Source organism: Hylobates moloch, unplaced genomic scaffold (genome assembly GCF_009828535.3).
Source record: "Hylobates moloch isolate HMO894 unplaced genomic scaffold, HMol_V3 SCAFFOLD_19, whole genome shotgun sequence".
NCBI lineage: Eukaryota > Metazoa > Chordata > Mammalia > Primates > Hylobatidae > Hylobates > Hylobates moloch.
Genome location: NW_026652294.1, coordinates 50,630,978 through 50,655,168, shown reverse-complemented (window position 1 = coordinate 50,655,168; position 24,191 = coordinate 50,630,978). Strand labels below are relative to the sequence as shown.

The window sequence follows — 24,191 nt, the reverse complement described above, 5'->3', positions numbered from 1 at the left end:
CTCAGGCTGGAGGGAACAGTGGTGTGACTGTGGCTCACTGCAGCCTCGGCCGCCTGGGCTCAGGTGATCCTCTCACCTCAGCCTCCCGAGTAGCTGAGACCACAGGCACGCACCACCACACTGGCTAATTGTTGTATTTTTTGTAGAGACGTGGTTTTGCCATGTTGACCATGGTGGTCTCAAACTTCTGGGCTCTAGTGATCCATCCACCTCAGCTTCCCAAAGTGTTGAGACGACAGATGTGAGCCACTGCACCTGGCCCCTCTTCTTAAAAACAACTATAGGCTGGGTGTGTTGGCTCACGCCTATAATCCCACCACTTTGGAAGGCCGAGGCGGGCAGATCACAAGGTCAGGAGACCATCCTGGCTAACATGGTGAAACCCTGTCTCTACTAAAAATACAAAAAAATTAGCCGGGCGTGGTGGCGGGCGCCTGTAGTCCCAGCTACTCGGGAGGCTGAGGCAGGAGAATGGCATGAACGTGGGAGGCGGTGCTTGCAGTGAGCGGAGATCGCGCCACTGCACTCCAGCCTGGGTGACAGAGTGAGACTCCGTCTCAAAAAAAAAAAAAAGAGAACTGATTGCTGCTACTCGCAGTAGTCTTTCCCTCGTGGCCCCTTTATGAGGTATGCAGGTATCCAGACTTAGACCCCTGTTATTCTGGTATGATACTATCTTCCTTAGCACATGTCCATTGACTTCCATTTTACACTCCCAAAATAAGTCATCTCTCTCCTCAAACACTTCACATTTGACACAGCCAAAATCAAATTCCCTACCTTCAAACACAAATCAATACATAAAGAGCTAGAAGCTTTGAAGATAGTCTGGGATTTGAATCAAACTTATGTGACCTTGGACAAGTCGGTTAACATCATTTCAGTATTTGCCGAATGCATAAACCTCCCTTCCTCCTATGAAAAGTCTCCAAAAAAGGTCCTCTCCCTCCTTTACACTCAGACACAATTTTTATGTCTGTTAATTTAATTATTATTAAGTGTTGGCAAGGACAGGTGGAGGATGGAGTTCTGGAAAAGCACACTAAGGTCTTCTTTAGTCACTACTTCTCATCCCCTATTCCTTGAAAATTTTTATTTCTAGCCCAGTGTCCAGTCTGTCTCTCCCTTGCTGTTACAGAGAGCTCACAGACAACCCAAAATTCAGTGCCAGATCGGGCCTGATAGTTGTTCATTCATTCCAAAAGCTAGTTGTTCATTCATTCCAAAAGCAATTAACTCTTCCTCTAAGGTATGCTAGACACTGAGACCACAAGGAAAAGGAGCTCCTAGGCACCGATAAAGGCTAGTTTGGGGTGAGGTTATCAAACAGTGACAATACTGAGTGATAAATGCTAGGCAGAGAAAAGCAAAGGGGCCGTATCAGCACAGAGACAACGAATCACATTGCATAAGCTGGGCAGGGAGAGAAGCAAGGCTTAAAGAGACCTATACCCTTGTGCAGATAATTAGACTGGAGTCCAGAGTGGATCCTTAATTTGGTCAATCACAGCGCGCCAGCAGTCGGCCAAGGCCATAACTTAGGTCTGCAAGGTGTGTTTTCCCCACCCGTGCCACCTCCCTCGAGGCTTTGGGCTTCACGTCTGAGAACTGCTACTTTCCTGTGGGCCCACCTCCGAGGTAGCCAGATCCAAGATGCTTCTTTGGGGGCAACGAAATGGCCCTCCACTCCCTAGCCTCTCGGATGCCTTCCCCCGAGTACCCTCCGCCCCACACCTTAACCTCCAGGCCCCCGGCACGGCGGGAACATCCCCACCGCAGGACTCACTCCGAAGATTCGATTTCGATCGACATAGCTGTATCTCTCCGGGAGCAGGCCCCAGTCCTCCCTCAAGGCCAGTCGCGCAACACACCAACGACACCTCCGGCGGACGCCTAACGTCACTTCCGCTTGGGTCGGCGTCTGATTCCCGCCCCGGAAATAGAGTGAAAGAAAAGAAGGGGCGAGGTGCGTGTAGGGGCGGAGCCCTCAGGGGCTGTCAGAGGGCGGAGTTTATGCCCCTGCCCCAGAGAAATACGCTCCAGGAGGAAGACTGTTTAAAACTAGGCCGCTGCCGGGCGCCGTGGCTCACGCTTGTAATCCCAACACTTTGGAAGGCCGAGGCAGGCGATCACCTGAGGTCGGGAGTTCGAGACCAGCCTGACCAACACGGAGAAACCCCGTCTCTACTAAAAATACAAAATTAGCCGGGCGTAGTGGCGCATGCCTGTAATCCCTACTCGGGAGCCTGAGGCAGGAGAATCGCTTGAACCCAGGAAGCGGAGGTTGCAGTGAGCCGAGATCGCACCATTGCACCCCAGCATGGAAAACAAGAGCGCAACTCCGTCTCAAAAAAAAAAAAAAAAGAAAGAAAGAAAGAAAAAAGCACCGGGCACCATACAGCTCACAAATGCACTGAAAAAGAAAAGCGCTGGGGCGGAGCGCGGTGGCTTGCGCCTGTACTCCCAGCGCGCGAGTTCGAGACCAGCTTGGGCAAAATGATGACACCCCCGTCTCTACTAAAAATGCAAAAAATTAGCCGGGCGTGGTGGCGGGGGCGCCTGTAATCTCAGCTACTCGGGAGGCTGTGGCAGGAGAATTGTTTCAACTCGGGAGGTGGAGGTTGCGGTGAGCCGAGATCACACCATTGCACTCCAGCGTGGGCAAGGAAAGCAAAATTCCGTCTCAAAAGAAGAAAAGAAAAGTAGTGGTGATCAGATTCTAGTAAGAAAAGCAAAGAAAAGAAAGAAAGAGAGAGAAAGGAAAGAAAAAAAGAAAGAGAAGAAAGAAAGAAAGAAAGAAAGAAAGAAAGAAAGAAAGAAAGAAAGAGCGGGCACTGGTTTGGAAAGATTGCTTTTTTTTGAGACGGAATCTCGCACTGTCACCTGGGCTGGAGAGCACAACGGCGCGATCTCGGCTCACTGCAGTCTCTGCCTCCCGGGTTCAGGAGATTCTCTTGCCTCAGCCTCCAGAGTAGCTGAGATTACAGGTTTCTTGCCACCACGCCCGGCTAATTTTTTGTATTTTTAGTAGAGATGGGATTTCACTATGTTGGTCAGGCTGTTCTCGAACTCCTGACCTCGTGATCCGCCCGCCTCAGCCTCCCAAAGTGCTGGGATTACAGGCGTGAGTCACTGCGCCCAGCCAACGTTGCTTTCGTGTGACGTAATTAGTTGATTAGATTTAAGATGAGGCTGAATATGCAATACCTGATGGGATATTAATACGTTCAAAACCAGCATAATACTAGCCAAAATTTATAGGAAGAGTTAATTGAGGATTTTGGTTGGTTGGTTGGTTGGTTTTGCGTTTTTTTGAATCAAGGACTCGCTTTGTTGCCCATCCTGGAGTGCAGTGTCTCCATCATGGCACATTGCAGCCTCGACCCCTCGGGCTCAAGCAATCCTCCCACCTCAGCCACCCAAAGTGCTGGGATTACTGGCATAAGCCACCACGCCCTGTCACGGGACTTTAGGTCAAACACATTATTACATTTGTAGTGACAAAGGAAATGTAGAGGTATCAGTGAACTTCATACATAAAACCTATTTTTAAATACTTTATTGCCGTTGTATATAAATTGTAAAAATTATTTGCAGCACAATAATAATAAATCTGGCCAGGCGCGGTGGCTCACGCCTGTAATCCCAGCACTTTGGGAGGCTGAGGCGGGTGGATCACCCGAGTTCAGGAGTTGGAGACCAGCCTGGCCAACATGGTGAAACCCCGTCTCTACTAAAAATACAAAAATTTGCTGGGCAGATTGGTGTGCACCTGTAATCCCAGCTACTCAGGAGACTGAGACAGGAGAATCCCTTGAACCCGGGAGGCAGAGGTTGCAGTGAGGCGAGATCGAACCACTGCACTCCACCCTGGGTGACCGAGTGAGACTCTGACTCAAAAAATAATAAATAAATAAATAAATAAATAAATAAATAAATAAATAAATAAATAAAATCTATATTCTGAAATTACATATTGAAATGATGTATTGGGAGATTTCCTGATGGCTTTCAGTCTTACCTGATTCTGTGCCTAAAAGTCTGCCATACAACTTGTCCATAACCTCTTAAATACTGCTTCTTTTTTCAAATCATCCTCTATTTCCCATCAATTCTTGAAGGACATGGTCTCCAAGGTCTCAAATGTTTTAGAGTCTCCATGCTTGCCTTGACATGTGGTGAGTTATCAAGATGGGTTATATGGTTTATGAGATACTCCTTCACTATTCTATCCCATAACACCACAAAATTATTATAACCTCTTCCTTGAAAAGAAGACCCAGCTCATCACAACAATAGCATATGTCCTCATTTTCTCTACCTAGTACTTGTCATGTTACTCTTAAATTTAGGTTACTTCTCTATTTTGTTTGTACAAATAAATCTTCTCTATGATTACTTAACACCAGGTTTTATTCTAATATCCATCACACCTCTGCTTTCATTTTGAATGGAATGGCTTCTCTTCTTATGACTCCTATTACATCCCAGCTTGTTCATTATTTATAGATGTGAGCATCTTATTGCTTCATTATGTCTTTTGTAGTAACACCCTAGGATTTCGATATTGAAATACATATTACTCTATTTTATAACAAATTAATTTATTTTTGTTTTTCCTATATATTTGGCATTATATTGATTTTTTCATTATCTGCGTAAGTAGATTTTTCTTTCTTTTTTTAGACAGAGTCTCACACTGTTGCCTAGGCTGGAGTGCAGTGGCACCATCTCAGCTCACTGCAACCTCTGCCTCCTGGGTTCAAGTGATTCTCCTGCCTCAGCTTCCCAAGTAGCTGGGATTACAGGCATGCACCACCATGCCCAGCAAATTTTTGTATTTTTAGTAGAGACGGGTTTCGCCATGTTGGCCAGGCTGGTCTCAAACACCTGATCTCAAGTGATCCGCCCGCCTTGGCCTCCCAGTGTGTAAGTAGATTATATTACTTATAAATTTCAGAACACTAAAAGGGATGTTACAAGAGATTTGGAGGTCCTTGAGCCTAATAGTATTGAGAACATGTTAAAGAGATGCCTATTAGACATTGTTCCAAAATAACAACTCCAATCCCTTAATACTTTTCTTACTCTCCTTTTTTAACCTTGGAGAGATCTTTTAGAAAATAATATATTTTGTGATAAAGAAACATTTACATAAGTTCAACAATTCTTTTGGTTTCACTTCAGTTTCCTTTTATTCAGTCAATTATAGGTACAATTAAATTGATCAATTTTTCTCTAAAAAATATCACATATTGGCCAGGTGTGGTGGCTCACACCTATAATCCCAGTACTTTGAGAAGCCAAGGTGGGAAAATTGCTTGAGACCAGGAGCTCAAGACAAGACTGGACAACATAGCAAGAGACCCCTTCTTTACAGAAGAATTAGCCTGGCATGGTGGCACACGCCCGTAGTTCCAGCAACTTAGGAGGCTGAGGCGGGGGGATTGACTTGAGCCCAGTAGTTTGAGGCTGCAGTGAGCCATGATCGCACCACTGCACTCCAGCCTGGGAGACAAAGTGAGACCCTGTCTCTAAAGAAAAAAATCATCATAATAAAATAAAAATAGGCTAGGCACAGTGGCTCACGACTGTAATCCCAGCACTTTGGGAGGCCAACGTGAGCAGATCACCTGAGGTCAAGAGTTCAAGACCAGCCTGGCCAGTATGGTGAAACCCCCCCATCTCTACTAAAAATACAAAAATTAGCTGGGCATGGTGGCACATGCCTGTAATCCCAGCTACTCGGGAGGCTAAGGAAGGAGATTCGCTTGAGCCCGGAAGGCGGAGGTTGCCCTGAGCCGAGATTGCACCATTGCACTTTAGCCTAGATGACAGTGAGACTCTGTCTCAAAAGATAAAAATAAAAATAAAAAAGAAAGAAAACGCGGGGCAGTGGAGGGTGGGGAGTGTAAACTATACTCTGTCTGCATCACATGCTGCTTGAGATAATCCCTGGTGCCAAGTAGCCTGTTTCAAGTCAGAACTTGTTATTTGCTGCTGTGCCTGTGGTTTATGCATTCACGTCAATGTGATCATGGGCATCATTCTTGAGAAATGAAACTTTATCATGACTAGCAAGCAGCCACAGATGTATACCTATCCTTTGCTTCTTCGATATATTGGATTTTTAACCCCTGATTGACAGTCGATGCTGCTGGCATTGCAAACGCTCCTTATTCATGTTTATTCTGTAATAAGAAAGTGGAATATGACGTTTTTCTATAAGAAATTACAATCTTTACCTAGTTGGGGAGGATTTTTTTCCTTCCTGAACTGGTTGCTTATGTAAGTCTTCTGTATTCCAACAATCCATCCATTTCCATGCTTTTCCCATACCCAAAAGTATAGCTTTTGTCACCTTGCTGATCTCTTGCTCACGGTTGATAAATTTTGCCAATTCCTAAAGATCAATTTGTATAGGAAATTTTGTTTTTAACACTAGATAAATGAGGTCTCTCACATCTCTCCATCCATATATAAATAAAGAAACAAGCAGGCACACACACAGACAACTTCTAAACCCTAAACCAGGCAGTTGTATTCACCAAAAATCTTTCCACCGCATACTCACAGGCTGCATCACAACCTCCTAGACCAAATTTCTAGTGAACAAAAGTAACCCAGAGGGAAATCCGGTCTCCTGATCCTCCCCTTTCCGGTAAATGGGCCCCCTCCCTTAAGTCCATGTATCAGCAATCTATCTCTTGAATCCAGCAGAGGGCAGGACAGTCACAGAAAAACTACCATTGTAAACCTGGCCTCCAAATGTCTAACTGGTTAAGGAAAAGAGGTGGAGGGGAGAGAGATTCTTGGTCCTGAGGGTAAAGGAAGTACTGTAGAAGAGAAAGTCAATATTTGAGTGCCAAAATGGGGCAAAAGGTTGGTTTTATTTTCTATTAAACTAGACCAGTTTCATCTAACAGGATATAATAAGGCAAAGCAGAGAAAAAAATCACATAATTCTATGTGCTTTTTGCAGAACATGAATTTTAAATTATGAGAGTTAAATGAGTTAATACATACAAAACACAACAGTGCCTGGCATGTAGTGAGCACTAAGTAAGAGTTTGTTGTTGTTGTTGTTGTTGTTGTTGTTGTTGTTGTAGAGATAGCGTCTTGCTATGTTGCCCAGGCTGGTCTTGAACTTCTGGCCTCAAGCCATTCTCCCTCCTCAGCTTCCCAAAGTGCTGGGATTGCAGGTGTGAGCCATCATACCTGGCCTATTATTATATATTAAGATGTCAAAGCCTTTCTATTATTTGTATGTCTTACCACAATAAGAAAATAAATATTATAAGTCAAAATAAAGTCTAAAACTGGTCCGTTTTGGAGTGAGGAACTCCTCTCTTTAGTGTGATACTGCTCTCACAAATGGGCTTGTACCCTGCTCATGCTCCACCAGCTGGAAGCTGGCTGGTCTCCAGTAGTCCACTTTGTCTTGACCCCTGAAATCCCTGTCCATGTCTCACTGGCTAGTTCAGCCTCTGTGATGCAAAGCCGCTATGGTGTGTGTAGCCAGCATCTCCTTTATTTACACAGAAAGGGTTCCTCCCTCAAGGCTGGGGCTCAAATGGGAGGCCTGTTTCCCACACCGTGACTTGTTAGCATTTGTGGTTCCAGAGGCTTCCCTTAGCACACTTTTGATCTGGCATCTGTACAAACAGAATCCACAGGGCCAGGCCGCAAGAGTGCCAGCAGCTACCTGCACTTTCCCCACAGGGAAAGTACTTTCCCACTGTTGTCCTTTTTTTAAAATAGCATCTCTCATCTCCCTACTCAGATTGCTTTTCTACTTTCCAGGGACTCTAGGGCACAGAATAAGTCTTAAATTTGTATGCCTGGGATGCTTGATCTTTCTTTCACAAGACAGAGGGAAGGGTTCCAGCCTCGTTCCCCATTTTATCCCTACCCTTGGAGCCATCTAGGATTCTCCATTCTCTAATTGCAATGGACAGTTTTGGGGGTGTCTGGCAAGCTCACAGTTCCCCTTTCATCCTTCCTATCATGTATAGTGGGAAGAGAAGTACTTTGATAAAATGTGGCTTTTGGCGACCCCACCCTGTGGTCACTAGAGATACACACACAGGAACAGGTAAGAAATACACATATAGGCATGTGCACATACACAGGTAAGACATGCATATACAGAAACACATAAAATAATGTGGCAGACATGGAAAATTTGACACACACAAAGACACACACACACCCACAATCCTGTGGCTTAAGGAAGTAAGATTTTCCTCCGGGTATTGTTTTTCTTGTTGACTCTGGTCACTGTGGTGCCCACGTGGCACATCCACAGTTCTTAGAAAAAGGACAGAAACACAAAGCCTCTCCCAAGTTAGAAACAAAGGCCCTGGCACAGCCCAGCCCTGGCTCACCAGCCCAGGATGCCTGTCCTACCTTCATCTCCTGGAACTGTAGTTCTGGCTCAAATGGTGCCCCAGGGGAACTCAGCCAAGGAAAATAGAGCCTGCTCAGGCACTGAGTGCCACTGGGCCAGCTGGCCCAGACCAAACATTCAAGCTCTGATGCTCAGAGCCCCCACCGTCTGCAACCCAAGCATCTCTTTCCCACACAGGCCAGCCTTACCTCATGTAGCAGCCTGCTGCGGGGGCGAAACCAAGGGTGAGGAGGGTGAAGTTGGAAAGAGAGGTTAGAAAATGGGGTTGGGCATCATTCTGAGCAAACTATCGCAAGGACAGAAAACCAAACACCGTATGTTCTCACTCATAGATGGGAATTGAACAATGAGAACGCTTGGACACAGGGTGGGGAACATCACACACCGGGGCCTGTCGTGGGGTGAGGGGAGGGGAGAGGGATAGCATTAGGAGATATACCTAATGTAAATGATGAGTTAATGGGTGCAGCACACCAACATGGCACATGTATACATATGTAACAAACCTGCATGTTGTGCACATGTACCCTAGAACTTAAAGTATAATAATAATTTTAAAAAAAAAGAAAATGGGGTTGAGGGGCAAGAGGTATGACTAAGTAGGGGGGTGACATGTTTAAATTTCCACGTTTGAGTGCCCAACACCTAGAACAGTGCCTGACACGCAATAAATGTGAATGGCTCTGGTAGCTTCACGAAAAGGGGGCTGGAAACTGATGGCCCTGATGGCAGGAAGCTCAGTCAGGAGCATCCGATCACGTAAGAGTTGGGTGGGGGCTTGCTCTGGGGCTGAGGATGAGGTAGGAGTGAAAAGAGAAAGAAATGGAAGTGATTGTGGATGTGATAAGAAAGGCTGTTTAGGCCAGGCGTGGTGGTTCACGCTTATAACCCCAGCACTTAGGGTGGCCGAGGCGGGTGGATCACATGAGGTTAGGAGTTCAAGACCAGCCTAGCCAACATGGTGAAACCCCATCCCTACTAATAATACAAAAACCAGCCGGGTGTGGTGGCAGGCACTTGTAATCCCAACTACTCAGGAGGCTGAGGCAGGAGAATCGCTTGAACCTGGGAGGCAGAGGTTGCAGCAAACCAAGATCGTGCCACTGTACTCCAGCCTGGGCGATGGTGAAAAAAAAAGCTGATTAGAGCTGAGACTCTGGGCTCTGACTCATGTTAATCAAAACAGTACTAAGGAAGACATAGAAAGCCAGCTTGTTAATTTACTGTGAGAAATATACCTGTCGTGAGGATGGGAAATATATGTATCAGCATAGGCGTTCCCATCGGCATACAAACATGATCTGGTATCTCTCACTCTTAAAATTCTTCCTTGACCTATATCATTTCTCTTCATACTTTGCTTTCCTTCATAGCCAAACTTCTAGAAAGAGTTGCCCCCAAAATGCTGTTTCTACTCCCTCAATCTGTTCACGCCCACCCTATTCCAATATGATTTTCATCTCTACTATTCCATGAGGTCTTCTCATGTCAAAGTCACTGATGATTTTCCTGTTGCCAAATCCAACAGGCTTACCTAGTTCTTCATCTAGAGAAAATGGAGACTCAGCAGGTTAAGCAGAGTTTCACTTCTTGCAATTTGGTCCAGCCCCCTCATGAGGACAACTGGAAAATAAGAAACAAATCTGCTTATAGGCATAGAAGAGATAATAAATTGGTGTTTGGGACTACTTTTTCCCTGGAGGGTATTTGTCCATGCTCGAATGAATGACCAGAGGAAGATGGTTTTTTTAAACAGGAGGACAGTTATTGAAGCTTAGGGCTAGCCAAAATAAGAAGCCCTGGGCTGGGCGTGGTGGCTTACCCCTGTAATCCCAGCACTTTGGGAGGCCAAGGCGGGTGAATCACAAGGTCAGGAGATCGAGACCATCCTGGCTAACATGGTGAAACCCCGTCTCTACTAAAAATACAAAAATTTAGCCAGGCGTGGTGTGGGCGCCTGTAGTCCCAGCTACTCGGGAGGCTGAGGCAGGAGAATGGCGTGAACCTAGGAGGCAGAGTTTGCAGTGAGCCAAGATCACGCCACTGCACTCCAGCCTGGGCTACCAAGTGAGACTCCATCTCAAAAAAATAAAAATAATAAAAATTAGCCAGCGTCATAGCAGGCATCTGTAATCCCAGCTACTCAGTAGGCTGAGGCAGGAGAATCACTTGAACCCAGGAGGTGGAGGTTGCAGTGAGCCCAGATTGCACTGTTGCACTCCAGGCTGGGCTATAAGAGCAAAACTCCATCTCAAAAAAAAAAAAAAAAAAAGGCTCCTGGTTCCAAGATGGCCGAATAGGAACAGCTCCAGTCTACAGCTCCCAGCATGAGCGATGCAGAAGACAGGTGACTTCTGCATTTCCAACTGAGGTACCAGGTTCATCTCACTGGGGCTTGTTGGACAGTGGGTGCAGTCCACGGAGTGTGAGCCAAAGCAAGGTGGGGTGCTGTCTCACCCAGGAAGCGCAAGGGGTCAGGGAATTCCCTTTCCCAGCCAAGGGAAGCCATGACAGATGGTACCTGGAAAATCGGGACACTCCCACCCTAATACTATACTTTTCCAATGGCCTTAGTAAATGGCACACCAGGAGATTATATCACCCGCCTGGCTCGGGGTGGTCCCACGCCCACAGAGCCTCACTCACTGCTAGCACAGCAGTCTGAGATCGAACTGCAAGGCAGCAGTGAGGCTGGTGGGGGTGGCATCTGCCATTGCTGAGGCTTGAGTAGGTAAACAAAGCGGCTGGGAAGCTCGAACTGGTTGGAGCCCACCACAGCTCAAGGAGGACTGCCTGCCTCTGTAGACTCCACCTGTGGGGGCAGGGCATAGCTGAACAAAAGGCAGGAGAAACTTCTGCAGACTTAAACATCCCTGTCTGACAGCTTTGAAGAGAGTAGTGGTTCTCCCAGCATGGAGTTTGAGATCTAAGAATGGACAGACTGCCTCCTCAAGTGGGTCTGTGACCCCCGAATAGCCTAACTGGGAGACATCTCCGAGTAGGGGCTGACTGACACCTCATACAGCCGGTGCCCCTCTGAGACGAAGCTTCCAGAGGAAGGATCAGGCAGCAACATTTGCCGTTCTGCAATATTTGCTGTTCTGCAGCCTCTGCTGGTGATACCCAGGCAAACAGGGTCTGGAATGGACTTCCAGCAAACTCCAACAGACCTGCAGCTCAGGGTCCTGACTGTTAGAAGGAAAACTAACAAAAAGAGAGGACATCCACACCAAAATCCCATCTGTACGTCACCATCATCAAAGACCAAAGGTAGATAAAACCACAAAGATGGGGAGAAACCAGAGCAGAAAAGCTGAAAATTCTAAAACTCAGAGCACATCTTCTCCTCCAAAGGAACACAGTTGCTCACCAGCAATGGAACAAAGCTGGACGGGGAATGACTTTGATGAGTTGAGAGAAGAAGGCTTCAGACAATCGGTAATAACAAACTTCTCCGAGCTAAAGGAGGAAGTTCAAAACCATCACAAAGAAGCTAAAAACCTTGAAAAAAGATTAGATGAATGGCTAACTAGAATAAACAGTGTAGAGAAGACCTTAAATGACCTGATGGAGCTGAAAACCTTGGCATGAGAACTACGTGATGCATGCACAAGCTTCAGTAGCCGATTCGATCAAGTGGAAGAAAGGGTATCAGTGATTGAACATCAAATGAATGAAATGAAGTGAGAAGAGAAGTTTAGAGAAAAAAGAGTAAAAAGAAATGAACAAAGCCTCCAAGAAATATGGGACTATGTGAAAAGACCAAATCTACATCTGATTGGTATACCTGAAAGTGATGGGGAGAACGGAACCACGCTGGAAAACACTCTTCAGGATATTATCCAGGAGAACTTCCCCAACCTAGCAAGGCAGGCCAACATTCAAATTCAGGAAATACAGAGAACGCCACAAAGATACTCCTCGAGAAGAGCAACTCCAAGACACATAATTGTCAGATTCACCAAAGTTGAAATGAAGGAAAAAATATTAAGGGCAGCCAGAGAGAAAGGTCGGGTCATCCACAAAGGGAAGCCCATTAGACTAACAGCGGATCTCTTGGCAGATATTCTATAAGCCAGAAGTGGGGGCCAATATTCAACATTCTTTTTTTTTTTTTTTTTTTGGCGACGGAGTCTCACTCTGTCGCCCAGGCTGGAGTGCAGTGGCGCAATCTTGGCTCACTGCAAGCTCCGCCTCCCGGGTTCACGCCATTCTGCTGCCTCAGCCTTTCTGAGTAGCTGGGACTAGAGGCGCCCGCCACCACGCCCGGCTAATTTTTTTGTATTTTTAGTGGAGACGGGGTTTCACCGTGGTCTCAATCTCCTGACCTCGTGATCCGCCCGCCTCGGCCTCCAAAAGTGCTGGGATTACAAGCGTGAGCCACCGTGCCCGGCCTAACATTCTTAAAGAGAAGAATTTTCAGCCCAGAATTTCATATCCAGCCAAACTAAGCTTCATAAGTGAAGGAGAAATAAAATCCTTTACAGAGAAGCAAATGCTGAGAGATTTTGTCACCACCAGGCCTGCCCTAAAAGAGCTCCTGAAGGAAGCACTAAACATGCAAAGGAACAACCGGTACCAGCCACTGCAAAAACATGCCAAATTGTAAAGATCATCGATGCTAGGAAGAAATTTCATCAACTAACGAGCAAAATAACCAGCTAACATCATAATGACAGGATCAAATTCACACATAACAATATTAACCTTGAATGTAAATGGGCTAAATGCTCCAATTAAAAGACACAGACTGGCAAATTGGATAAAGAGTCAAGACCCATCAGTGTACTGTATTGAGGAGACCTATCTCACGTGCAGAGACACACATAGGCTCAAAATAAAGGGATGGAGGAAGATCTACCAAACAAATAGAAAACAAAAAAAGGCAGGGGTTACAATCCTAGTCTCTGATAAAACAGACTTTAAACCAACAAAGATCAAAAGAGACAAGGCCATTACATAATGGTAAAGGGATCAATTCAACAAGAAGAGTTAACTATCCTAAATATATATGCACCCGATACAGGAGCACCCAGATTCATAAAGCAAGTCCTTAGAGACCTACAAAGAGACTTAAGACTCCCACACAATAATAATGGGAGACTTTAACACCCGACAGTCAACATTAGACAGATCAATGAGACAGAAAGTTAACAAGGATATCCAGGAATTGAATTCAGCTCTGCACCAAGCAGACCTAACAGACATCTACAGAACTCTCCACCCCAAATCAACAGACTATACATTCTTCTCAGCACCGCATCACACTTATTCCAAAATTGACCACGTAGTTGGAAGTAAAGCACTCCTCAGCAAATGTAAAAGAACAGAAAGTATAACAAACTGTCTCTCTGACCACAGTGCAATCAAACCAGAACTCAGGATTAAGAAACTCACTCAAAACCGCTCAACTACATGGAAACTGAACAACCTGCTCCTGAATGACTACTGGGTACATAACAAAATGAAGGCAGAAATAAAGATGTTCTTTGAAACCAATGAGGACAAAGACCCAACATACCAGAATCTCTGAGACACATTTAAAGCAGTATGTAGAGGGAAATTTATAGCACTAAATGCCCACAAGAGAAAGCAGGAAAGATCTAAAATTGACCCCCTAACATCATAATTAAAAGAACTAGAGAAGCAAGAGCAAACACATTCAAAAGCTAGCAGAAGGCAAGAAATAACTAAGATCGGAGCAGAACTGAAGGAGACAGAGACACAAAAAATCCTTCAAAAAATCAGTGAATCCAGGAGGTGGTTTTTTGAAAAGATCAACAAAATTGATAGACCTCTAGCAAGACTAATAAAGAAAAGAGAGAAGAATCAAATAGAGGCAATAAAAAATGATAAAGGGGATATCACCACTGATCCCACAGAAATACAAACTACCATCAGAGAATACTATAAACACCTCTATGCAGATAAACTAGAAAATCTAGAAGAAACGGATAAATTCTTGGACACAGACACCCTCCCAAGACTAAACCAGGAAGAAGTTGAATCCCTGAATAGACCAAAAACAGGCTCTGAAATTGAGGCAATAATTAATAGCTTACCAACCGAAAAAAGTCCAGGACCAGACAGATTCACAGCCGAATTCTACCAGAGGTACAAAGAGGAGCTGGTACCATTCCTTCTGAAACTATTCCAATCAATAGAAAAAGAGGGAATCCTCCCTAACTCATTTTATGAAGCCAGCATCATCCTGATACCAAAGCCTGGCAGAGACACGACAAAAAAAGAGAATTTTAGACCAATATCCCTGATGAACATCACTGTGAAAATCCTCAATAAAATACTGGCAAACCGAATCCAGCAGCACATCAAAATCTTATCCACTATGATCAAGTGGGCTTCATCCCTGGGATGCAAGGCTGGTTCTACATATGCAAATCAATAAACGTAATCCATAATGTAAACAGAACCGAAGACAAAAACCACATGATTATTTCCATAGATGCAGAAAAGGCCTTCAACAAAATTCAACAGCCCTTCATGCTAAAAAAACTCAATAAACTAGGTATTGATGGGACATATCTCAAGATAATAAGGGCTATCTATGACAAACCCACAGCCAATATCATACTGAATGGGCAAAAACTGGAAGCATTCCCTTTGAAAACTGGCATAAGACAGGGATGCCCTCTCTCACCACTCCTATTCAACATAGTGTTGGAAGTTCTGGCCAGGGCAATCAGGCAGGAGAAAGAAATAAAGGGTATTCAATTAGGAAAAGAGGAAGTCAAATTGTCCCTGTTTGCAGATGACATGATTGCATATTTAGAAAACCCCATCATCTCAGCCCAAAATCTCCTTAAGCTGATAAGCAACTTCAGCAAAGTCTCAGGATACAAAATCAATGTGCAAAACCCACAAGCATTCCTATACACCAATAATAGACAAACAGCCAAATCATGAATTAGCTCCCATTCACAATTGCTTCAAAGAGAATAAAAGACCCAGGAATCCAACTTACAAGGGATGTGAAGGACCTCTTCAAGGAGAACTACAAACCACTGCTCAATGAAATAAAAGAGAACACAAACAAATGGAAGAACATTCCATGCTCATCAATATCATGAAAATGGCCATACTGCCCAAGGTAATTTACAGATTCAATGCCATCCCCATCAAGCTACCAATGACTTTCCTCACAGAATTGGAAAAAACTACTTTAAAGTTCATATGGAACCAAAAAAGAGCCCGCATCGCCAAGTCAATCCTAAGCCAAAAGAACAAAGCTGGAGGCATCACGCTACCTGACTTCAAACTATACTACAAGGCTACAGTAACCAAAACAGCATGGTACTGGTACCAAAACAGAGATATAGAACAATGGAACAGAACAGAGCCCTCAGAAAAAATACCACACATCTACAACCATCTGATCTTTGACAAACCTGACGAAAACAAGCAATGGGGAAATGATTCCCTATTTAATAAATGGTGCTGGGAAAACTGGCTAGCCATATGTAGAAAGCTGAAACTGGATCCCTTCCTTACACCTTATACAAAAATTAATTCAAGATGGATTAAAGACTTAAATGTTAGACCTAAAACCATAAAAACCCTAGAAGAAAACCTAGGCAATACCATTCAGGCCATAGGCATGGGCAAGGACTTCATGACTGAAGCACCAAAAGCAATGGCAACAAAAGCCAAAATTGACAAATGGGATCTAATTAAACTAAAGAGCTTCTGTACAGCAAAAAAAAACTACCATCAGAGTGAAGAGGCAACATACAGAATGGGAGAAAATTTTTACAATCTACCCATCTGACAAAGGGCTAATATCCAGAATCTACAAAGAACTTAAACAAATTTACAAGAAAAAATCAAACAACCCCATCAAAAATTACGCAAAGGATATGAACAGACACTTCTCAAAAGGAGACATTTATGCAGCCAACAGACACATGAAAAAATGCCCATCATCACTGGCCATCAAAGAAATAAAAATCAAAATCACAATGAGATACCATCTTACACCAGTTAGAATGGCAGTCATTCAAAAGTCAAGAAACAACAGGTGCTGGAGAGGATGTGGAGAAATAGGAATACTTTTACACTGTTGGTGGGACTGTAAACTAGTTCAACCATTGTGGAAGACAGTGTGGCAATTCCTCTGGGATCTAGAACTAGAAATACCATTTGACCCAGCCATCCCATTACTGGGTATATACCCAAACGATTATAAATTGTGCTGCTATAAAGACACATGCACATGTATGTTTATTGTGGCACTATTCACAATAGCAAAGACTTGGAACCAACCCAAATGTCCATCAATGATAGACTGGATTAAGAAAATGTGGCACATATACACCATGGAATACTATGCAGCCATAAAAAGGATGAGTTCATGTCCTTTGTAGGGACATGGATGAAGCAGGAAACCATCATTCTGAGCAAACTATCACCAGGACAGAAAACCAAACACCATATGTTCTCACTCATAGGTGGGAATTGAACAATGAGAACACTTGGACACAGGGTGGGGAACATCACACAGCCGGGCCTGTTGGGGGTGGGGGGAGGGGGGAGGGATAGCATTAGGAGAATTACCTAATGTAAATGATGAGCTAATGGGTGCAGCACACCAACATGGCACATGTATACATATGTAACAAGCCTGCACGTTGTGCACATGTACCCTAGAGCTTAAAGTATTCAAAAAAAAAAAAAAAGGAGCCCTAATGAACCTCCCCGAGTTGAGATATGGAACAGCTGAAACTTGGAAGTAAGGGTGAATTACAAGTAGACAGACCCTAATTGGAATCAGCTTCAAATCATCTCCATCCCTGCAACTAGAATAAGGTAATTCTGGAATGCCATTGACTCTGAAGAGCCTGGCAGAAGCAAATTTAAAGCCTTTCTGGAGGAAGACATCACAGGCCTCAATATATTGCTATAAGCAATTTTTTGCATTGTATTTTGCAAATACAATTTCTGGCTCATGAAGAGATAATATAGCATGAATGAAAACCAGCAAAACCAGTAGATAATAGAAATAACTCCACAGGGGCTCCAAATGTTGGCATGACAACAAACCAACTTTAAAGTAACTATGTTTACCATGTTCAAAGGCATGGTTGAGAATTTCAGCAGAGGACTGGGATTAATAAAAAAGAACCTAAATGGAAATTCAAGAACCAAAAACACATGCATGTTTTGTTTTATTGTGCACCGCTTTATTTTATTTTATTTATTTGGGGAATTGCACTTTTTACAAATTGAAGGTTTGTGGCAACCCTGCCTGGACCATCTATCAAGGCCATTTTTCTGATAACATGTGCTCACTTTGTTTCTTTATCTCACAAAGTGAGAGCCTTTTTCAGCGATGTTTTTCTTCTTCTTCTTCTTCTCCTTCTCCTCCTTCTCCCTCTCTTCCTCTCCTCCTCCTCCTCCTCCTCCTCCTCCTTCTTTTTAGAGACAGGGTCTCACTCTGTCACCCAGGCTCAAGTGCAGTGGCATAATCATAGCTCAATGCAGCCTCAAACTCCTGGGCTCAAGCAGTCTTCCCACTTCAGCCTCCTGAGTAGCTGGGACTATAGTCATAAGCCACCTTGTGGCTGCAATAAAATATTTAAAAATCAAGGCATGTACATTGGTTTTTAGACATAATGCTATTGCACACTTAATGACTCTAGTGCAAACATAAACTATTATATACACTCAGAAACCAGCAAATTTGTTTGACTCACTTTATTGCAATATTCACTTCATTGTGGTGGTCTTGAACTGAACCCACAATCTCTCCAAGGTATACCCATACAATCATCAATAATAAATAATTATGGATAGGTTTACCAGTTGATCTGACAAACTAAAGAGGGAATTTATGAATTAGAAAATAAGTCATAAAAAAACAGAAATAATGCAGAGAGACAAAAGTATGGAAAATACAGAAGAGAGGAAATGATTCATAAAGAGTGTGATGAAAAGTTCTAACACATGTGTAATTCAAGTTCCAGTAAGACAGAAGAGAGAGATAACGGGGTAGAAGAAAATCCTGAAGGATTAATGGCTGAAGACTTTCCATAAAAGAAGAAAGGTATCAAATCACAGATTCAAGAAATCCTAGAAACCCAGACAGAATAAATAAAAAGAAGTCTGCACCCGGACACGTCATAGTATATTGGACACATAGTCTACATGGGACACATCAAAACCAGTGACAAAGAGAAAATCTTAAAAGCAGTCAAAGGAGTAAAGATGCATTATCTTCCAAAAAAAATAAAAGCAACAATTTAATCAATGACTTCTGCTCAGAAATAATGAAAACCAGCAGACAATGGAATTACATATTTAAGGTACTGAAAGAAAATAACTGCCAAATTTGAATTCTATATTCAGCAAAAATACCCTTCAAGAAGAAAGGTAAGATTCTGATTCAAAAAAAAAAAAAAAAAAACTGTAAATAAAAGAAGAAAAAATCAGAGGAATTTGAATACTGACTGAATATTTGATATTAAGTAATTTAATTTATTTTAAATTGTGTTTTTTTTTAACGAATACTTATCTTTTAGGCATAACACTAAAGAATTTACAGATTTTTTTTTTTGTTTTTTTTTGAAACAGCGTTTCGCTCTCGTTGCCCAGGCTGGAGTGCAATGGCACAATCTTGGCTCACTGCAACCTGTCTCCCAGGTTCAAGCGATTCTCCCGCCTCAGCCTCCCAAAGTGGCTGGGATTACAGGCACCCCCCACCATGCCCAGCTAATTTTTTTGTATTTTTAGTAGAGACGGGGTTTCACCATGTTGGCCAGGCTAGTCTTGAACTCCTGACCTTAGGCAATCCACCCGCTTCGGCCTCCTAAAGTGCTGGGATTACAGGCATGAGCCACTGCGCCCGGCCTACAGTTGAAATATTATGATGCCAGGGACTTTCTTCAAAATAATCTGGAACTAGGTGGGGACTGTGTGGTGGGAAACAGATTGAATAGGTGCTGATAATTGTTGAAGTTAAATAATGGATATACAGGTTCGTTATACTAGTCTCTCTACTTTTGCATATGTTTGAAGTTTTCCATTCTAAAAATTTCTCAAAAAGAATGAAAGTAAAGTAAAGACATTTTCAGACAAATAAAAATGAGAAAATCTGTCACTGGTTGAGCCTCACTAAAAAATGTTCTTCAGGTCAAAGGAAAATGATGCCACACAGAAGCTTGCAAATGGCCGAGCGCGGTGGCTCATGCCTGTAATCCCAGCACTTTGGGAGGCCAAGGCGGGTGGATCACAAGGTCAGGAGATCGAGACCATCCTGGCTAACACGGTGAAACCCCGTCTCTACTAAAAACACAGAAAATTAGCTGGCCGTAGTGGCGGGTGCCTGTAGTCCCAGCTACTCAGGAGGCTGAGGCAGGAGAATGGCGTGAACCCGGGAGGCGGAGCTTGCAGTGAGCCGAGATTGTGCCACTGCATTCCAGCCTGGGCAACAGAGCGAGACTCCGTCTCAAAAAAAAAAAAAGCTTGAAAATGCAGAAAAGAATGAAAAACAGTGAAGATGGTAAATATGTTTATAAACCTGAATTGATGCTGGCTGTATAAAGCAATAATAATAACATGAGGTTGAAAATGAAATTAAAATGTATAACAACAATGACATAAAAGCCAAGACAGTAAATGGAGTAAAAGTGTTCCAAGGTTCTTGCATTATCCTGGAAGAACATAAATTCTTATTAGACTTAAATAAGTCAAGGGTGGATATAGTAATCCCTGTAGTATTACTAAAAGAATAGTGAAAGAGTGCATAATTTCCAAGCCAGCAGAGAAAAAATGTAGAAAAGTTAAAAATATATTATCAATTCAAAAGAAGGCAAGAAAGGAGAGAAAAGGGAATATAGAGCACATAAAGAGTGCTCTTTCAGCATACAAACATGCTCTGGTATCTCTCACTCTTAAAATTCTTCCTTGGCCTATTATTTCTTTTCATACTCCAACTCATTTCTCTGCTTTCCTTCATAGCGAAACTTCTAGAAAGAGTTGCCCCCAAAATGCTATTTCTGTTCCCTCAATCTGTTCACTCCCACCCTATTCCAATATGACTTTCCTCTCTACCATTCCACAAAGTCTTCTCATGTCAAAGCCACTGATGATGACTGAGGAGACAAATAGAAAGCATTTAGGTCCAGGCACGGTGGCTTACGCCTGTAATCCAGCACTTTGGAAGGCCGAGGCAGGTGGATCATGAGGTCAGGAGCTCAAGACCAGCCTAGCCAACATGGTGAAACTCTGTCTCTACTAAAAATACAAAAATTAGCCAGGCGTGGTGGCATGCACCTGTAATCCCAGCTACCTTGGGAGGCTGAGGCCAGAGAATATCTTGAACCTGGGAGGCAGAGGTTGCAGTGAGCCAAGATCACGCCACTGCAATCCAGCCTGGGCAACAGAGCAAGACTCCGTCTCAAAAAAAAAAAAAAAAGACAGAAAGAAAGGACTTAATAAAATTATAGATTCAGACTGAAATATACCAATAGTTACAGTGAATATAAATGGAAAAGAAATTCTCCAGTTAAAATACAAGGATTAGTAGACAGGATTTAAAAAACAAACAACATGCTATTTACCAGAGACAGAGGTAAGGCATAAGGATACAGAAAAAATGAAAGTAAAAGGACTGAGAAATAAAAAATTGGAAGACTCTAAAAGAAAGCTGATATGCCTATATTATATATATATATATATATATATATATCATAAAAGCTTGGTTTCCTCCTTCCTTTTAAAGTATATAATTCAATTTTTTTTTAGTATGTTCACAATATTATGCAGCCATCACCACTATATAATTCCTAGATAAAATTTAAGGCAAAACATCTTTTTTTTTTTTTTTTTTGAGACCCAGTCTCACTCTGTTGCCTAGGCTGGAATGCAGTGTCGCGATCTCGGCTTACTGCAACCTCTGCCTCCCAGGTTCAAGCAATTCCCCTGCCTCAGCCTCCCGAGTACCTGGGATTACAGGCGTGTACCACCATTGCCTGGCTGATTTTTGTAGTTTTAGTAGAGAGGGGGTTTCGCCATGTTGACCAGGCTAGTCTCAAACTCCTGACCTCAGGCGATCCGCCTACCTCTGACTCCCAAAGGGCTGGCATTACAGCTGAGAGCCACTGCCCCTGGCCAAAAAGTCTTAAACCCAGAAGATACAACAATCCTAAATCGCTAAATCTCTAATAACATAGTCTCAAAGCACGAGACGTAAGAACTGATAGAACTACAAAGACAAATAGAAAAAGCTACAAGCCTAGTGGGAAATTTTCAACAAGCAAAGAGTATAGAAGATTTGATTTCAAAATTCATTAAGGTAGGGCCGGGCATGGTGGCTCACGCCTGTAATCCCAGCAGTTTGGGAGGCCGAGGCGGGCACATCATGAGGTCAGGAATTCGAGACTATTCTGGCTAACACAGTGAAACCCCGTCTCTACTAAAAATACAAAAAATTAGCCGGGCGTGGTGGCAGGTGCCTGTAGTCTCAGCTACTTGGGAGGCTGAGGCAGGAGAATGGCATGAACCCGGGAGGAGGAGCTTGCAGTGAGCTGAGATTGCTCCACTGCATTCCAGCCTGGGCAACAGAGCGAGACTCCATCTCAAAAAAAAAAAAAAATCCATTAACGAAATAGAAGATTTGAACAATACAATTAACAACTTTGACCTAAGAGACATACACAGAACACTGTCCCCTAAAATTCTGACTACAGCAGTCCCCCTCTTATCCACAGTTTCCTTTTCCATGGTTTCATTAACCCATGGTCAACTGCAATCTGAAAACAGGTAAACATAGTACAATAAGGTCTTTTGAGAGAGACATTTTTAGTAGAGACAGAGTTTCACCATGTTGGCCAGGCTGGTCTAGAACTCCTGACCTCAAGTGATCTGCTCACCTCGACCTCCCAAAGTGCTGGGATTATAGGCCTGAGCTACCATTGCCGGCCTTTCTGTTGTCGTTTTTAGACAGGGTCTTCTGATCCTGTCACCCTGGCTGGAGTGCAGTGGTGTGATCATGGCTCATTGCAGCCTCAAACTCCTGGCTCAAATGATCCTCCTGCCTCGGCCTCCCAAAGTGCTGGGATTATAGACATAAGCCAGTGTGCTTGGCCACAAAACTTTTTTCTTTGAACATAATTATGAGATTGAAATAAAAAGGAAAAAGACTTTTTCAGCGAAATGAAAATCTAAGGAGGATATTATGAGTAAGGAAAATTACCTACTAATTTCAGTCATGAACATCGATGTAAAAATTCTAAATAGTAGATTAGCCAACCAAATCTTGCTATACATAAAAAGGTCACTACATGATGAGTAAATTGTTTCTATTCTAGGAATGCAAGTTTGGCTTAACACTTGAAAACCAATCCAAGAAATCTACCCCATTAAAAGAATAAGGGAGAAAAATCATGTGATCATTTTAATAGATGCCAAAAAGCATTTAATAAAATTCAACATCCATTCATGATTAAAACAAAACAATACAAAACAAAAAACTTAACTCTTACCAAACAAGGAATAGAAGGGAATTTTCTTAGTTTAATGAAAGTCTACATAAAACTATATCAAATATCTTTTTTTTTTTTTTGAAACGGAGTTTCACTCTTGTTGCCCAGTCTGGAGTGCAATGGTATGATCTCGGCTCACCACAACCTCCGCCTCCTGGGTTCAAGTGATTCTCCTGCCTCAGCCTCCCAAGTAGCTGGGATTACAGGCATGCACCACCACATCTGGCTGATTTTTTTGTATTTTTAGTAGAGACGGGTTTTCTCCATGTTGGTCAGGCTAGCCTCGAACTCCCGACCTCAGGGTATCCACCCGCCTCGGCCTCCCAAAGTGCTGGGATTACAGGCATGAGCCACCGCACCCGGCCTTCAAATATCATTCTTAACTATATCAAATACCCTTCTTAATGGTGAAACTTTAGTTTTCCTTTAGAGACCTAGACTTAGAATAAATGAAAATACCTCTCTACTACTCTATTCAACATTGTAATGAAAGTCCTAGACAGCACAGGAAGGTACGAAATAAAAGCTTCGAGATTGGAAAGGAAGAAACACCTTTTTTTTTTTTTTTTTTTTTGAGGCGGAGTCTTGCTTTGTTGCCCAGGCTGGAGTGCAGTGGTGCGATCTCGGCTCACCACAAATTCCACCTCCCAGGTTCAAGTGATTCTCCTGCTTCAGCCTCCCAAGTAGCTGGGACTACAGGCACGTGCCACCATCCCTGGCTAATTTTTGTATTTTTAGTAGAGATGGGGTTTCGCCATGTTGCCCAGACTGGTCTCAAACTCCTGAGCTCAAGCGATCTATTCACCTTGGCCTCCCAAAGTGCCGGGATTACAGGCGTGAGCCACCGCGCCCGGCCGGAAGAAACATTTAAAGATGACAGGAAATCTTCATAGAAGATACTTAGAAAATCCAAATGAATGTGGAGAAAATTATTAGAATTAATTATCAAGGTTACTGAATACAAGGTCAATATACGAAAATTGTGTTTACATATATGAGCAACAAAAGAAAAATATATTTCAAAAGGCTATCATGTATTTAAAAATAGTGAAAATAGACTGGGCGCGATGGCTCACGGCTATAATCCTAGCACTTTGGGAAGCTAAGGCAGGTGGATCACTTGAGCCCAGGAGTTCGAGACCAGCCTGAGCAACATGGTGAAAGCCTGTCTCCACAGAAAATAGAAAAAAACAGCCAGGCATAGTTGCATGTGCCTGTAGTTCCAGGTACTCAGGAGACTGAGGTGGGAGAATCACTTGGGCCTGGGAGGTGGAGGTTGCGGT

The 24,191-nt window shown here is 43.2% G+C and overlaps 2 protein-coding genes across 3 annotated transcripts in view; both read right to left on the bottom strand.

Moving 5' to 3' along the window:
* Positions 1-1,910, bottom strand: part of SMU1 (SMU1 DNA replication regulator and spliceosomal factor) — a 35,548-nt gene extending 33,638 nt beyond the window's left edge. Inside the window, exon 1 of one of the 2 annotated variants that reach the window (XM_032139700.2) lies at positions 1,787-1,910. In XM_032139700.2, the coding sequence (XP_031995591.1) occupies positions 1,787-1,812 (26 nt within the window). In that variant the 5' untranslated portion in view covers positions 1,813-1,910. Of the gene's footprint in view, positions 1-1,734 lie in introns of both variants that reach the window. The other variant, XM_058431182.1, reaches the window with a different exon arrangement.
* A 4,081-nt stretch (positions 1,911-5,991) lies between these two features.
* The window catches only part of B4GALT1 (beta-1,4-galactosyltransferase 1), an 87,585-nt gene continuing 69,385 nt past the window's right edge, over positions 5,992-24,191 (bottom strand). The window contains exon 3 of the mRNA XM_032753895.2: positions 5,992-6,403. Within this exon, the coding sequence (XP_032609786.1) occupies positions 6,242-6,403 (162 nt within the window). The 3' untranslated portion in view covers positions 5,992-6,241. The remainder of the gene's footprint in view (positions 6,404-24,191) is intronic.